The 16,058-nt window shown below is 45.7% G+C and overlaps 1 protein-coding gene across 8 annotated transcripts in view; it reads left to right on the top strand.

Annotated features, from left to right (window-relative positions):
• Positions 1-16,058, top strand: part of Il16 (interleukin 16) — a 103,210-nt gene that overhangs the window by 58,861 nt on the left and 28,291 nt on the right. For all 8 annotated transcript variants that reach the window (XR_001785481.2, NM_001360088.1, NM_010551.4 and 5 more), the window contains 5 exons: positions 4,219-4,352; positions 6,433-6,543; positions 9,067-9,181; positions 12,609-12,682; positions 13,918-14,134. Coding sequence is in view for 6 of the 8 variants with exons in the window: in NM_010551.4 (NP_034681.2) it covers positions 4,219-4,352; positions 6,433-6,543; positions 9,067-9,181; positions 12,609-12,682; positions 13,918-14,134 (651 nt within the window). In the remaining 2 variants the exon portion in view is untranslated. The remainder of the gene's footprint in view (positions 1-4,218; positions 4,353-6,432; positions 6,544-9,066; positions 9,182-12,608; positions 12,683-13,917; positions 14,135-16,058) is intronic.

The raw sequence follows: 16,058 nt of genomic DNA, 5'->3' as shown, positions 1-16,058 counted from the left end.
GTTTTCAGTTAATTCCATACTCTTCCCATGTGACTTCAGAAAACTCCTATGCACAAGTCACTGGAAATTCTGTTCTAAACACTATTTTTTCTTTTAGTGGAAACACACTATTTAACTATATGAACATTACAATCTACTAACCAACTCTCTCTTCTTAGATATTTGCATTACATATTATATAGAGATTATATATAATATGTAGATATAAATTACTATATTAGTCTCTCACTAGCATAATTCATATTGTTTACTTGATACATTAAATTTTATCTGCACCCATGTTGGTTCTAAAGGGTAACCCTGTTAGCCTCCATATCTGCAAATGGGAAATACTTGAAAAAAAATTACATTTGTATAGAAAATGTGTAGATTCTTCTCCTCGCTGTCTTCTAAACAGTCCAGCATAAGAAGTGCATGTCTATGCATCTATTATGTGATGATAATGCAGTAAGTTTATACAAAACATGGAAAAGCACTACTTATTCTGGTATCTGCAGGGATTCCTTGAAGCAATTATTCTCCGTGAACACTGTGTGACAGCCACATAGGTTGAAAGCCAAGTGTGTGGTTTATAGCTAGAGTCCCACCATGTGGGGTGTAGAGGTAGGATGCTCAGGAATGTGAGGCCAGGCTGGGCTACAGCAGTTCCTGTCTCAGAAACAAATCAAAACAAAACAAACAAAAACCAAACCAACCAAAGAAACAACAAAACCAAAGCAAAAAACACAAAACAAAACTCCAAAGCAAAACAAAAGAGAGCAGATTCCAGGGCGAGTGTGCTTGGGCTGGCATCTAGCTTCTTTGGAAGTGATTATCTCAGTGACTTTAGGAAGGTTTCTTGACTCTCTGAGCCTCATTATTCTATGTCACTGTCAGCCATCCTTAAATGAATTAGGACCCATTTGGAGGCTTGTGTGACTTGGTTTCTTGTTAATGTAACGACCTAGGAGTTGACTTTTGGCTTAAACAGTAGGTCGATACAGCTTAAGAACTGTGGCCACACTTTAGCCTGACACTCCTCCAGCAGCAAACATGAACACCTACTTCTTCACACTGAATTATTTTTATTTTTTAATATTTGTCGCACAGCCTTCTCTCTCTTCCCTGTTTCTGCTTCTCTGCTTTGCTTTGCATCTGGGACCAGTTACACACTTTGTCGGGGCTCTGTCTAAAATGAAACAAAGAGACCCTGTTCAAAATTATTAAGAATTTCAAAGTGGCAACAGCCCAGCATTAAACCAAGCTGGGAGTCTTCTGGCCGCAGGCCCTGGTGACTGCACAGGCAACATGTTCATAATCTCAGCCATGCTGGGGTCCTGGGAGCTGATCTCTCAGACAGTGCCACCCACCTCCCAGCTGAGTTCAGTTACTGAGAGCATTAGTGGGTGACTGGCTATAGGACAGACCCTTGTAGGTACTGCTTTCCTGGTACCCTGACTGTCCATCACCCAAGTGGCCTGTCTTCCCTAGATGTGGCTCAGTCAGAACAAGTGATACCTGCCCAATTTCCTCCCTGTGCCCGTAAGACCTCTGCAGGTAATGGCCTCCAGGACCCCAGCACATCTGGCTGTTTGTGTAAGTGTGCCTTTGGTTTCTTATGCAAGCTATGACTTGCACATTGCCTTATAAAACAGCTGGAAGACAGAGCTCTTTAGACAAATGGAAAGATTTCTTCATTTATTTAGTACATACTTTGGTGACTCTTGTTGGTTTTCTACTTGGGTTATCATCGTCTTATTAATTTATCAAACTCTCGGTTAAATTAATATTGAACATTGGATTTCTTAACCACGCTTTAGAGAATCAACCGTGCCCTGCTCTGTCCTCTGTTTATACAGGCCTGAGTCCATGTAAGGGGCAGAGCACCTGGAAGCACAGTGGCTGCCTGGGTCAGGAGAGGCAGATCCTAGCTCAGTGGCTTGCCCATGGCTGTCATTAATGTGCTGTCTCTCATTTCAAATTCATTTGTACTTATTTCTCTTCCTCTCCTTCATTCAGTGTAGGTCGTGGTCATGGGAAAGCCCAGGACCCAGAGGTCTGGATTATATTCTAGATTTATTTATTGCAATGAAGCCACTGAGCCTTTGTCTGCTCACTAATAATAAGTAGAGCAGGGCTCCTGAAAGCCTCTGATAATTGGCTGTATCATGAGGAGAGTTGCCCAGGCCCCATCAGTGGGTAGGATGGGTGTAGGATCTACACTACTATTCAACACTTACATAAATGTAGTGCGTATGCAGATTCGGACTAGATGACCTCAGGCTACTGGCTAAGCATCCTGTCTTCCCCAGGCTTCTCCCTCCTGGCCCATCTGGGAGCAATTGGTCCCTACAAGTTACAGAGGATCAGTGTTTCCGAAAAGACTTCTGGAAGCAACCATCTTGGCAGGGAGAAGTTTTTTCTAGCTTCTTTCAGAGCATTCAAGAACCAAATCTCCCTCTTTCCATTGTGCCTCTACCTCTGTTCTCAATGGTCTTTAGGCATCTTATGTCCTCAGGAAGCCTCATCCTGACCCTACCTGACTAGTCACTTCCTTTCTTTTGTTTATAAACAAGTCTTTCCTAGTCCTTGCCCCTCCAGGAAGGAATCTCCAACCTTGATGCATATTGAATTTCCTGTGAGCCACCGATCATTATGTCCTTGGTATGGAGGGTTGGGATCTCCACTTACTCAACCTGAAGGATGCTAGGGAAACATTGTCCCTCCCTGGGCCTCCGGAACCCCTCTGCCAAGGCACTGGCCACATATGACTCCTGAACACATGGCAGTTCACTGTGGAGAACACAGAAACTTTAGAGGACATGCCTGGTTGACTAAGTATGAGAAAAAAAATACAACATGAATATCTCATTAATATTTTTATATATTGTTTGTATGTTGATGGCACATAGCTTAGACTAGAGAACAGAAAAAATATTAATAAAATTAAACCAATTTATTCCATTTCCTTTTAGTTCCTTTTATTTAAAAAAAAATTAACCTATTTTGTTTGTTTTGACTCTTTGAGACAGGATCATACTGTATAGGCCAGGCTGGCCTGAACTCTCTCTTTTCCTTTTTTTTAATCTAAATTTTTATTTTCTTTGAGACAAGATCTCAGATAGCCTTTGTGCTTTTAAAACCTAGTATATGGTGGAGACTCCCCATCCTTCTGTGTGAGTGCTAGGATTATAGTATGCACTACTCTGCCTGGTCTTCCTCTTACTTTTTATTCTCTCTCTCTCTCTCTCTCTCTCTCTCATACACACATTTATTTATTTATTTGAGTACACTGTAGCTGTCTTCCGACACACCAGAAGAGGGCATTGGATCCCATTACAGATGGTTGTGAGCCACCATGTGGTTGCTAGGAATTGAACTCAGGACCTCTGGAAGAGCAGTCAGTGCTCTTAACCACTGAGCCATCTCTCCAGCCCACTGCCTTTTACTTTTTCAACATGACTACCAGATGAATTTAAACGGCCTCTGGCAGCGCACTTTTACTCCATGTTGGGCAGCTCTAGATGTCAGCAGGTTAAGTCTGTCAACCGTAAAGATTTGCAAACTGACTGTGATATTTGAGAGGTGGGAAGTGGCTGGTAGTGGGACACAGGTGAATGACAGGAAGCCCCATATCCCACACAGACCAGAAAACTGATACTTGGCATTTCCATAGATCCCCAAAGATTCACGATGTCTGCCTGTGTGTGACATGTGTACCTACCACAGTGTGTAAGAGGCAGTGGTGTGTCTGTACGGAAGACTGAAGGATTTCCTGGTCCTAGCCTCTCCCAGCCTGGTCTCCCTAGGTGGGCCACTCATCATCTTCCTGCTTGGCCTCCAGCTCAGTTCCTATCCCAGGAACCTCTGTGCTCTCTCCTCTCCCTTTGGTTGGGATTGGAAACTCTTCCAGCAGCCTGGACTAGAGCTGTAATGTAGCAATTGAGACCATGTCACCTCTTGCTGAGTTGGATGGGGTGAAGAGGGAGGGAGCCCATTCTGGTGAAGAATTCTGTTGCCTGCAGGACCAAACTTGTGGATGAAGGGAGTTAAAATGATGCTGTATCAGCCTCTTGGCAGCACCAACTATCCTGGGTGCTGAATGGTTTCTGCCCACACAGAGCCCTGCCTAAGGGAGGGCTGGTAATTGGCAAGGCTGATTTTGTTCTTTGTCAGGCTTGGTGTTTGAGTGCACACAAATTTCTTCCTGTTCGTTTCCCCACTCCCATCTCTGTTTAGGTGTTAACCCCTACAGTGCTGGAGAAATCGATTTTCCAATGACCAAGAAATCTGCAGCTCCCACCGACCGGCAGCCCTACTCCCTCTGTAGCAACAGGAAGTCCCTCTCTCAACAACTGGACTACCCAATTTTGGTAAGATGGAGGGGAGGGGCCTGGATATGTGGGAGGACAGAGGTCTGAGTTATTTTCCCAGCGGCTGGGGGATGCTTCTTAGTAGTTTTCTGCTCACAGACTGCAGAGAGCTTGTTTGGTCAGCTCAAGCATCTGTCGTTTAGCAAGGCCCACCTGTTAAGAGCCTCATGTGCCAGGCACACGTAACCACTGTTGCTTGTATGTATGCGGTTAGGAGCCAATGCATAGAGAAACTCCTGTTCTCAAGCTCTCAACTAAAGCTTCCCTTTATTTTATTGGTCTAGTAACTGACCTGGGAAGACTAGGGAACTATGGCTTTGATAAGCTAAGGAGTTTATTATCAAAATTCTAGTATGTAGCAGAATTGGCACTTGGAGTTGCATTACTTTTAAAAATATTTACTTATTTAGCATGTGTGAATGTCTATTTATGTGTGTGTGTGGGGGGGGGGGGTCGGGGGAGTGAATACCACACATGTGGAGGTCAGAGGACAAATTACGAAACCTGGCTTTTTTCTTCCATCATGTGGGTCCTACACACACAGACACACAGACACAGACACACACACACACAGAGAGAGAGAGAAAGAGAGAGAGAGAGAGAGAGAGAGAGAGAGAGAGAGAGAGAGAGAGAGAGAGAGAGAGAGAGAAACAGACACAAAGGCAGACAGAGTTTGACTATCTATCTGGGCATCTCCTGACCAGTGACATTGGTCAATCAACCATCACTGATGCTCATGCATGGTATCACTCTCTCTGCATAGGGGCTTCCAATGGACGCAGCAAGAAAGGATTCTAGAAGGGTTGTTTCTGGGGTCAGGGGAGGGACAGACTTTTGTGTGGCTTAGGGCTACAAAGCCTAGGGTATTCTGGTAACTTTGGGTAGATCACCTAGACAAGTAAGAGCAGCTTCAAGCCAACAATAGGAAAAAAAGAGAACATCAGGGAAGGGGGGGAGGGAGAAGGGGAGGGGAGTGGAGAGGGGAGGGAAGGAAAGGAAAGGAAGGAGGGCAAGGGGAGGGTAAAGGAAAGCAGAGGAGAGGAGGGAAGAGGAGGGGAAGAGAGGACAGGAAGAGAGGAGGAAAAAGGAAGGGAGAAGAGAGGAGAGAAGAGGAGGGGAGAGGAGAGGAGGGGAAGGGAGTGTAGGGGAGGGGAAGAGAGAGGAGAGGAAAGGGGAAGATAAACTTTTTTGGGGGGGGAGAGGAATGATCTTGAAGCCCAAATATATTCTCTGTCATGCTCCTTGCAGGCAGTTATGTGTGTGTGTTACCTTGCAACATCTGATCTGAGTCCCCCTTATACACTCAAGGCTGACATATTGGTTTAGTGGCCAGATAGGAAGCAGCAGGTAGAAAATGAAGGATGTACAGTCACCTCCTGGGGACCAAGCCCTGGCCTAAGCACTTGAATGCTTAATTATTCCTGGAAGCTGCACACACAGATAAATCTTTTTTTTTTTTTTAAATGATCTTCTACACTAGGAAACTGAGGCTCCGAGGGACAAAGTCACTTCTCCAAAGCAATCTGCTGATAATCGGCAGAGCCGGGAGAACCATCTGGGAAATGGATGTGGCTTCCAAAGTTTCAGCACACCACCAAACCATGCTGCTTGTCAGTGGGGCTCTGAGACACAACGCTGCTAGTTGTTGACCCTTTCTGCTTCTTTTATGCATCTGGTTAACCTCCAGCTGTGGAATTCATCTTCCCCCTTTGAGTCTTTGAGTTCTAGACTTCTTGCCTACTGCACACTCATGCCTAGCGCAAGCAGGGCTTTTGGAAAATGTGCTTTGAGCTGAACACAATTTTATAGTGATGTCTCGAACTCAGCTCAAGGTCTTGCTTGACCTTTGAGACTAATTCTGAGGGCAGTGTGGTGTGTGATGTTACTGCTTTCACAAAGGCTCACCAGCCAGGTCACTTGGAGGAAAGCTTCCTGCATAAGCCACCATATCTGAATGACACTCCTCAAATCACCCTCCAGCTCTTATACTGCTGGCCCCTGGGAGACAGAGAGTGGGGCTCTTCTCCTTGGCTGATTTCACAGGTGGCTCATTTCTACCCTCTCGGGTTCTTCATTACAGGGCACTGCAAGACCAACTCGGTCACTGAGCACAGCTCAGCTCGGGCAGCTGTCTGGGGGTCTGCAGGCGTCAGTCATCTCCAACATAGTGCTGATGAAGGGCCAAGCAAAGGTGAGCAGAGACCATCACCAACAGGAAGCCCCAGAGCAGCGCTCGCTCTCTTCTGGGAAAGTTGCTCCAAGGAAGAGTGGGACCAGGGTTATCATCCACTCGAGGGGGCAGACAAGTTCATTCACACTTTCTTGTTGAAGTTAAGGCAATTCTGATTCTTCCAGTTCCACTAAGTGATCATTCTCTCTCTGAGGACACCGCAGTGCTCCCCAACTGCTCCAGCACTCTCCAGGCTGGTTCCCTGCTCCTCTTGACATGATATCCCCACAATGTCATCTTGCCTGAAACATAAGTTAAATTCCCTTACATTGATTTATAGGGCTGGATTTCACATCCACATTCAGATGTTGGTAGAAGAAAGTTGGACTCAAACACAAATTTTATGGACTCTGTGTTTCCATATGGGTCATTTGATGGCCACAGATGTTCTGGCTCTGTCGGAGCATCCTGAAGAGTCAGAATGGACTCTGTTCTGTCTAGATGATGACACATCATACTAATGTCTATCCCATGCCTGAGAAGTATCAACAGGGGAAACCAAGGTATAGATAGTGAGAGAATGCCCCAGTATCTCTTGTGCTCACCCTAAAGCATGCTACCTCATGCCTGGGGCTTTGTATTGGGTACCTTCCTGGCCACTTACCAGCTTAGAGGAGGAAGGGTTTATTTACCCTCACAGTTTGAGTGTGCAGTCCACCACGATAGGGAAAGCACCTCTGCAGAAGTTGGCTTCGCCCACAGTGTCAGGAGCATGAGGCTTCTTGCTCATATATCAGTGGCTCCAGAAATGGAGGCTGAATAGGATGTGGGGTCAGGTTACAAATCCTATCACCAACCTTCCACTGGCCTGCTTCCTCGAGGGAAGCTTTGCTTTCTAAATGTGCCACAACCTCCCCAAACAACACCAAGTGTTCAGACACTTCACATCCAAACTGTACCAGACTTGCACATGCTTAAAATAACTAGGGTAGGCACAGGGAGTGGCTGCCACATTTTAAGGCCTGTTTAAATAAGTTAACTGCTCAGATGAACAGCGGGCTTATTTAATGTACCTAACAACACTTCAGCCAATTTGGGGTAAGGGCTTAATGGCTGCTGTATTCTAGGGAGGGACCCCACCACATACCTGGAGCCGTCTTTCCCTGTCACCTGTTCCTTCTCAGTCCTGGGAGCTCAGCAGGTAATACAAAGAAAGGTCCCCCAGGTGACAAGGGAAAAGTGTGTACAGTGTGGTTCTCTGGACAGTCCCACTTTCTCATTAGTAACCCAGTCGTTTGGTCCCAGTGACCACAAGGAACGCAATGCAAAGTCTCAGGCCTGAGGTAGTGAGTATGCTTCGGGATGAGCACAAGAGATATCTGGGGTGATCTCTCACCACCGACATTTTTGTTTCCATGTGGGCTCTGAGAACCGTGCACCAGAGATGACTAGTCTATGAAGAGTGGTGCCATTACTAGTGGCAACCACTGCTTTAAGAGTTTGTCTAGGAATCAAGCACCCGATCTCACCTAGATGCTTCCGAGGTGAACCGAAGGGCCCTCGCTTATTCTGCCCCATGTGTGCTTAAAGTAGCTGTCTGAGGCCAGTCATGAAAAAAAAAAATGAAATTAGCTGACTTCTGATAGCTCACAGTTTAGAAGGGAGTTCCCTAAGGCTGAACTCAGCTTATTGGGGGAATTGCAAAGATCCTTTATCTTCAACATAATGAATGGAGCTGTAGATATTTCTTTTGCTGTTACCTAAACCAACCCAAATTGTCTCTTTAATCCACTGGAAAGTCTGCAGGGGAATCCAGACCCTCTATCTCCTCATTATTACCTTGCATGGGGCAGCTCTGCATCAGACTGCCTTGGCTCCCTTGTAGCTGTCCCCACAGCGGAACCTGTCTACTGAGCCCCAGCTTCTCCCTGTGCCACTGTCACAATCCTTGGATGTGTCCGTCAGTCCTGAGAATGACCTAGAAATAAAGACAGCAAGGACGACACCCATAGTAAGAGCAGGTGACTGGTGTCCTTAGGCAGGGGACAGGTTGGGCACAGGATGGAGGGTAGCAAGGGGCCTTTGTTAGCAGAAAGGATGCTTTCTGTGGCACACACTGTGTTACTACTGATGCCGTTGATGTCTCTGTGATTCTCCTGGGTATTGCAGTTTATTCTCAAATACAACCTGTGAATTAAGTACCATTATTTTTATAACCTGAAACTGAAGTTCAGAGGGAGGAAGTGACTGGGTGAAAATAGTCAAGTGGAGAGAATAGGGTACTAGTTCCAACCCAGCTTCCACGTGTATGGGAAATGCCAGCTTCGTGGGTGAGCCTACGGCTGAGCTGCTGATATGCCATAGCCCAAGCTGCCCATGAACTACTCTTCCTACCTTGCCTGATTAAGCTCTGAAACTCTGGGACTAAAGGGACTTTGTCTCCTCCTCATTCCTTTCTGCAAAGGTTAGGGGTAAGTCCTTAGGAAATATCAGCTCAAGAAACAGCTGGAATATCCCTACAATATCCCTCTCTTCCTTACCCAGGGCCTGGGCTTCAGCATTGTTGGAGGAAAGGACAGCATTTACGGCCCTATTGGAATTTATGTGAAGAGCATCTTTGCAGGGGGAGCAGCTGCAGCTGATGGACGGCTTCAGGAAGGTAGGTTTCCATCTTTTCGGGTGTGGTTGAGAGGTCACAAACAGCATTCAGAGCTGCCAGGGCATCAAAGAGACTGAGAGCTTAAAGTACACTTCCAGGGTTGTGGGACGGGGCTCCAGGCAGTGGGCAACTACCCCCTTGAAAGGTTCCATCTTAGTGATTCCGGACAATCATTCCCTGACAACACCACCTCCCCTTCCAGGTGCTGTTGTCAGCCTGGGGTGGAAGCATTTGTTCTGTTCCTTCCTTCCCAGTGCCCCTGTTCAATTTCTGGGACTCACTGATACCCCATCCCCTTCACCTTCTCCGCCTCCTCACCTGAGACCATGGGACTGCAGAACCTGCACTTCTCTCACAGTCCCACCAAGCTCTAGGTCCCAGGGATAAAGAACATAAGGACACAGATCACAGTTCTCACACCAGTGAGAATAAAGGGAAGTTTATTCTGAGCCAAATATGAGCGGACATGGCCCAAGGACATGCATCTAAGTTGACATAAAGTGGGCCACATGACCTCTTTTCTGGGCACAGAACAAAAGGAAGTCGTAAGTCAGGGCATTGTCACATAGAGCAGCAGGAACATCAGGCAGGTGGGTTTCAGGAACTTGGGTGAAATTCTGATCTAGGTTTCAGAGAGCATGTGATAGCATTCTTAGCTATAGGTTGGTGGAAGGTGGTGATCTTAATACATTCAAATAGCCCTGAGTCACTCACCACCTTTATACCTGGTAGTCTGAAAGATGGTATTCAGGTATAAAGGTGGAGAGTGACTCAGGGCTATTAAGGCAACTAAAGCTAGCCTAAGTTAATTTTGGCTTTTGATCTGCAACTCTCCATAGCGAGACAGTTCTGGACAGCCAGTTATTCAGCAGAATTTTTAACAAAGAGGTATCTTTTTCAGGGAACTTTATCCACATAAAAATCAGACAGGACCCCTCTTTTGAATGGTTAATGGTCTCCCCATGAGCAGCTCTCCCTTCTGCCTTCCTTCTGCTTCCCTCTTCTTTCTCTCAGCTCCTTTTATATCTCATAGGACAGATGTTCCCTCTAAGTAAGAGACCTGGGGACACAATTGCCAGACACCCCACTCCACCCCACCTCAAGTCTGGGTTTGGATGATGGGCAACCAACTTGTTCCAAAGAGATCTCTAAGTTTCAGTCATGGAGCAAAATTCAAGGGTAGGAACAAAAGGGAAGGGAAGAGAAAGAAAGGAAGGGAAGGGAAGGAAGAGAAGGGAAAGAAATTGAATTGAATTTGAGAGATCAGTTACTTTCTTGTCAGAACAGTGTCTGTAAGTCAGGCTGGCAGTCTAACCACCTGTAACATCTGAGCTATCTGGGGGCAGGGGGCTGTGGGAACACTACAGTCCTAGATGGCAGGCGTATATCACAACAAAGGAAGGTTTCCAGCATTCTAAATGAGTAAAAGAATCCTGTGAGCAGCTGGAGAGATAGCTGGCTTTGTAGTTCAGAGCACTGACTGCTCTCCAGAGAACCAGGGTTTGATTTACAGCACCCACCCAATTGCCCACAACTACCCATAACTCTAGTTCCAGTGGAGCCGATGCCCTCTTCTGGCCTCTGAGAGTACCGAGAGCACCAGGCACACACGTGGTGCACTGATATACATGCAGGCAAAATGCTCATACACAAAACTGATGATTATCCATTAATAAAATATCCAGTACATTGAAAAACATTCTTTCTTGATTTTTGTGACATGTGCAAATTAGGATGAGATTCAAATTTCAGCCACATTCTTTCATCCAAGGCCTTGATGGCTTGCCTTGATGTTTCAGCCCTGTCACCATTATAGAGATGTTGTAACTCCCAAAGATTAAAGTATTTATGGTCTTGGCTCTTTCCAGAAAATGCTGCATTTATAACTGGGGAGGCACTGGGCGTAGAGGCTTTGGATGAGTCAGAAGGCAGTGTATAGAATGCAGTTGGCTGGAGAGAGATTGGAAGCAGAAGAGAAGTGCAGAGGCTGTTGTTATGGCTGCTTGAAAGAGTAACTCTCCCATCGACTAGAGTCAATGAGAATAGACAGAGCCTGGGAAGAGGCAGCACAGGGATGGTGGGAAGTGTGAATGTTTCTAGTCTCGGTCAACTGGAGAAAAGAAAAGGTCAAGGAAGAGAGAAATGGAAAAAGATTAAGTGGGAACTTCAGGAGGGCGATGAGCCTAGGTGAGCACTAGATGGCACTGTCTGGCAGGCCTCTGAAAAGAGGTTTGCCTCGGTGGGAGCTCTTGGTGGAAAAGGTGAACTGAAAGGATTAAACAAGGAAGGTGTAGAGGAGGGAGAAGAGGAGGGGGCATGGGGGTGAGGATGAGATGAGGTCTAGTGGAACAGCTAAGCCTCAATCAGGAAGAAAACAAGAGCCTGGGAGAAGGGAAGATGTGTGGCTTAGAATCCAGGGTGTTAGCCTTTGTTGTTTTGTAACTTTTGTATGGAAACCTTCATTATTTGGGGCTGGGGGTGGGGGACATTTGTCTCCATTAGTTAATAGCAATAATAAAAACCGAGAATTTCAAACAGTCAATTCCTGGCTCTAGCCTCAAACAATTGGCCAGATTGTTTTCCAAAGTGACTTGCTCAAGTCTACTCTGTGAAAGAATATGCTATCCATGACAAGCTTGCTATACGGATCAAAGCCACTGACCGTTAGCTTTTGTTCTCCTCCCCAAAAACAATTGTGTGAAATGGATTTGGCACAAGCTAGGCTCACCAGCTAGGAGCCAACATAGCTCATGAGCTCTTGCAAATGAGGACACAGCAGACAAGCCCAAAACAGGGTTATTGGTCCTTTGGAGTAGATATTTTGATAACTTAAAGCCAGCCTCCATTTAATAAAGAATGGTCATCCCGAAGTTTTGACTTTGTCTATTCCTTTCTCAGCTCACAATTAAGTATGTTTCGATTGTGTTTGTTTCATAGCCTTGTCTAGCTGTGGACTTGATATGTAGCCCAGGCTGGCCTCCAACTTCTTGTGACTCTGTGGCTTGTGATTACTAAGTATTCGAATTACAGTCATGAGCCCTCAAGGCTGGAGCATTTTCAAATACGTTTACTATGTGTATTCTCAGTCATAGAGTCTTCCAGTGACAAGGGTTGAATGCTGTCATTGTTCCCTTTGGTTTCAGAAGCCCACCATTCCGAGCTGCTCTGCAGCCTCCACACTGACACATAAAACAGTATCTGAGTCAAAAGAAACAGTTATGGCAAGCTGTTAGGAAACAGAGTTATGTTTTAGTGTAGCAAAGTCATTCTTTGATGATTGATGGCCCAGGCACTGCTCAAGCATGGTGAATCCAAAGGCTAAGAGCAAGGTTTGGAGAGCACACACAGGCACAGGACACAAGACTCCAAGCATATTCCAAAATACTGAATAAAGCTTGTTAGCTACTGTCTTTCTGTCTCTCAATAGGTGATGAAATTCTGGAACTCAATGGTGAATCAATGGCTGGCCTAACACACCAGGATGCTTTGCAGAAGTTTAAGGTAACTTCTCAGTCTTTGTCCATACTCTGAGTGTAAATATTATATACTAGGCCAGATGTAATTGGCATCTCAGAGGCTTACTGCTTTCTAGTTATTACAGAACTCTAGCTGGCAGGTTCAACTCAGCTGTCCTGGCTCAAACTCCTCTCCAAGCTGACTGATTCAATATGGCTTGTCTCTGCTTTTCACTGAATTGATCTGCTTGGCCTCAAACTCACTCTGGCAATTTATTCTAATTTTCTGGCTCCTTCTTATTCTCTGGCTTCAGCTGCCTCTGCTGATCTGCACCCAACTTAAACAAAATGAAACGAAACAAAACAAAATAAAACAAAACTCAACTCTACTTCTCTGAACTCACTGACTCCCCACTAACTCTCCAAACTCAACTCCACTCAGCTGAACTGACTCTCTCCCTGTTCTGCTCTTAAATAACTTATCTTTCCTGTGCTGTTCTCATGAGAGTTGGACACATCCTATATTTGACTCATTCTGTCAAATCTTTCTCTGATTTACCACTTTGTCTGCCCCTCAATTAGATATCACTTTCAAACGTGGCTGTTTCCTTCTAAAAACTAATTTTATCTTAAAGGTGTATACTAAGGATGTGTTTGTATTCCAGCCAGAGGGATTAAAGGTGTGTGTCATGTCTGTATCCTAGCTGGGTCACACATACCTAGGTCTTTAGATGAGATCCCTTGCCAGAGCAGCCATGTTGCTGGATTAAAATTGCTGTCCATTGGAGACTTCAGGCAATAAAACCAAACCCAGCATCACTTTCTTCCGCAAGGTACACAAAATGAAAAATTGATCCTTTGCAGAGGTGCCTAGCCAATGCTGGCCCTGGGCCCAGCATTAAAGAAATTCTTCTACAAAGGGGAGTATAATCAGGACTGGTGTCAAAGGATATCCAAACTACTTAAGATTTATAAAGCTGCCTCAAAGCATTCCATGAACTTATACTAGTAGATTTGTGAATATGTTTTTAGTTTTTAAGACATCACTAAAAGCTACTTTTCATCTCCATTCAGTTTGTTCAATTCATGAGTACATCATATATCATATAACATGTATACCTTGGTGCGTGTGCATGTATGTGTCATGTGTAACTTGTCACATGTCTGTACATTACCCATGCACATACACCTACATTTCCTTGGAGGAACATCTATCATTGTTACTGGGCATGTATTCTTCATCTGTCTGGAACTGCTCCAGATACGGTTACTCTTTTCCAGCAAGCCAAGAAGGGGCTGCTGACTCTGACAGTGAGGACTCGCCTGACAACACCCCCTTCACTATGCAGCCACCTGTCACCTCCTCTGTGCCGTTCCCTGAGCTCCAGCACATGTGGTGCCCAGGACAGCAGCCCCTTCTCCTTGGAAAGTCCAGCGTCTCCTGCTAGCACTGCCAAACCCAACTACAGAATCATGGTGGAGGTGTCTCTGAAGAAAGGTAGGAGTAAGGTGCCAAGTTTTTTTTTAATTGAATATTTTCTTTATTTACATTTCAAATATTGTCCCTTTTCCTGCCCCTGTCCAAGACTATGCCAGTGTCTGCCAGTCTCTGTCAGAGCTACCCAGGCCTCTATCATATGGAAACATCACAGAATGAGGTTTGCTAGCAGATAATAATATAATAATAAGGCATAAGCCTTATCCAGTTGGGTTTAAATCAGGTCCCTTCCTTCCTTCCTTCCTTTCTTCTTTCCCTCCTTCCTTCCCTCCTCTTCCTCTCCTTCCACCCCTTTATTTAGTGTGTACCTGTGTACATGCATGTGCATATCCCCCACAGAGAACAACTTGTCGGAGTTAATTCTCTCTTTCCACCATGTGGGTCCTAATGATTGAACTCAGATTATCAAGCTTAGGGACAGTTATCTTTGCAGCTGAGCACTATCTCGCTGGCTCCTCATCCTGCTCCTGGAAGCTTATCTGTGCCATCTGAACCCAGACAATATCTTTTGATGAGATGGTTAGCAAGCATATAACAGAGAACTTACTACACACACACACACACACACACACACACACACACACACCATACCATAATGGACCAGGCCCTAGACTCTGCAGTTAATATCTTGCTGAGACCTTGAGCAGCTCACTGGCCCTCTGTGGGCCTATTTTCTTTCTTCTGCAAGATGACCAAGGTTTTGTTTTTTTTTGTTTTTTTGTTTTGTTTTTTGTTTTTGTTTTTTTAATCTAGACGACATTCAGAGTTCCACAGCCATCCCCTCTGCCCAGATGATAATTCTAGAAGGCTTTAGAGGCCTGCTCTGCCATAGTGAAGCTGAGCTGAGATTGGAAGGACAAGGGACAGTGTTAGATGCAGAGCTTGTCTCCACCTACAGTGATAAGCAAGCATTCTGGGGACAGAGGGAAGACTGGAGTAGCTGGTGCAAGTGGAAGGAGGTGGGGTTGAAAGATGGAGAGGAAGGAAAGGGTTTCAACGAAGAGGCTGGGAAACCAGAGAAAGGGATAAATGAGGAGCAAATGTGTGTAGGAATGGGGGCCAGAAGCAGGCAATGGGCCCCTTGCCGGATGCATGTCTCAGTGCCTCTGCTGGACCACAAGCTTGCTAAGCCTTCACGCATCTCTGGCACAAAATCTCGGTAGCCATAGATCTGTCTTTGTACACTGCCCATAGGGCTCCTGTGGTGAAGTTCAGGGAGCAGGCATGGCATGGTATGTGGGTGAGTCATGGCGTTAGTCTGCTGCTTCTCCTGATGGCCTGCACTAGAACCAGTGCTGAGATGCTTTAAGCAGCCACATCATAGCCTCTGTCCCCGCAGATTGTTTCAGTCTTGCTTGGTGTGAGCTTCAGGGACCCACAGGCCTATTAAGCCAAAGAGCTCTTGCCCTGGTTAGGAGACCTGGGTATCAGGATCGACTTTGATCTCTGTTCACAGTGCATGTCACAGCCCATATATTTTTTAACCTTGATAACAATAACCCACAACAGCCATCCCTCTTGGTGCTGTTGGGAGAACAAACATCAAAAGGTGAAACCACTTTTTCTAAGCTATGTATGCCTAAGGAAAACCTGAAGGAGGCTCTTTCTCCTTACTACTCCATGGACCTTCCATTTGGTCCTTCCTAGCTGCCATGTTTTTGTTTCCAAGGCCTTTCCAATCTAGCCAACCATCTGTCTCCTCTGCCATTCTGGAGGTCCCCATACCCCTAACATCACCTGCATTCTGTTTGTCTAGGACCCATGTGCCCTGTGCAACCATCTTCTTCTCACATCTTCCCAGTTACCTCATGGACGGCATGAGTGCCTGTAGGGCAAGACTTCATAGGTCTGGTCCTTTCCAGATTTCCTTGTTTGAAAGCAGCCTGTCGCCCACCAATCCCTCAATTCAAGACTGCCTTGGAGA

Source organism: Mus musculus, chromosome 7 (genome assembly GCF_000001635.26).
Source record: "Mus musculus strain C57BL/6J chromosome 7, GRCm38.p6 C57BL/6J".
NCBI classification, from domain to species: domain Eukaryota; kingdom Metazoa; phylum Chordata; class Mammalia; order Rodentia; family Muridae; genus Mus; species Mus musculus.
Note: the sequence above shows the minus strand (reverse complement) of the source record. Positions and strands in the feature narration are given on the sequence as shown.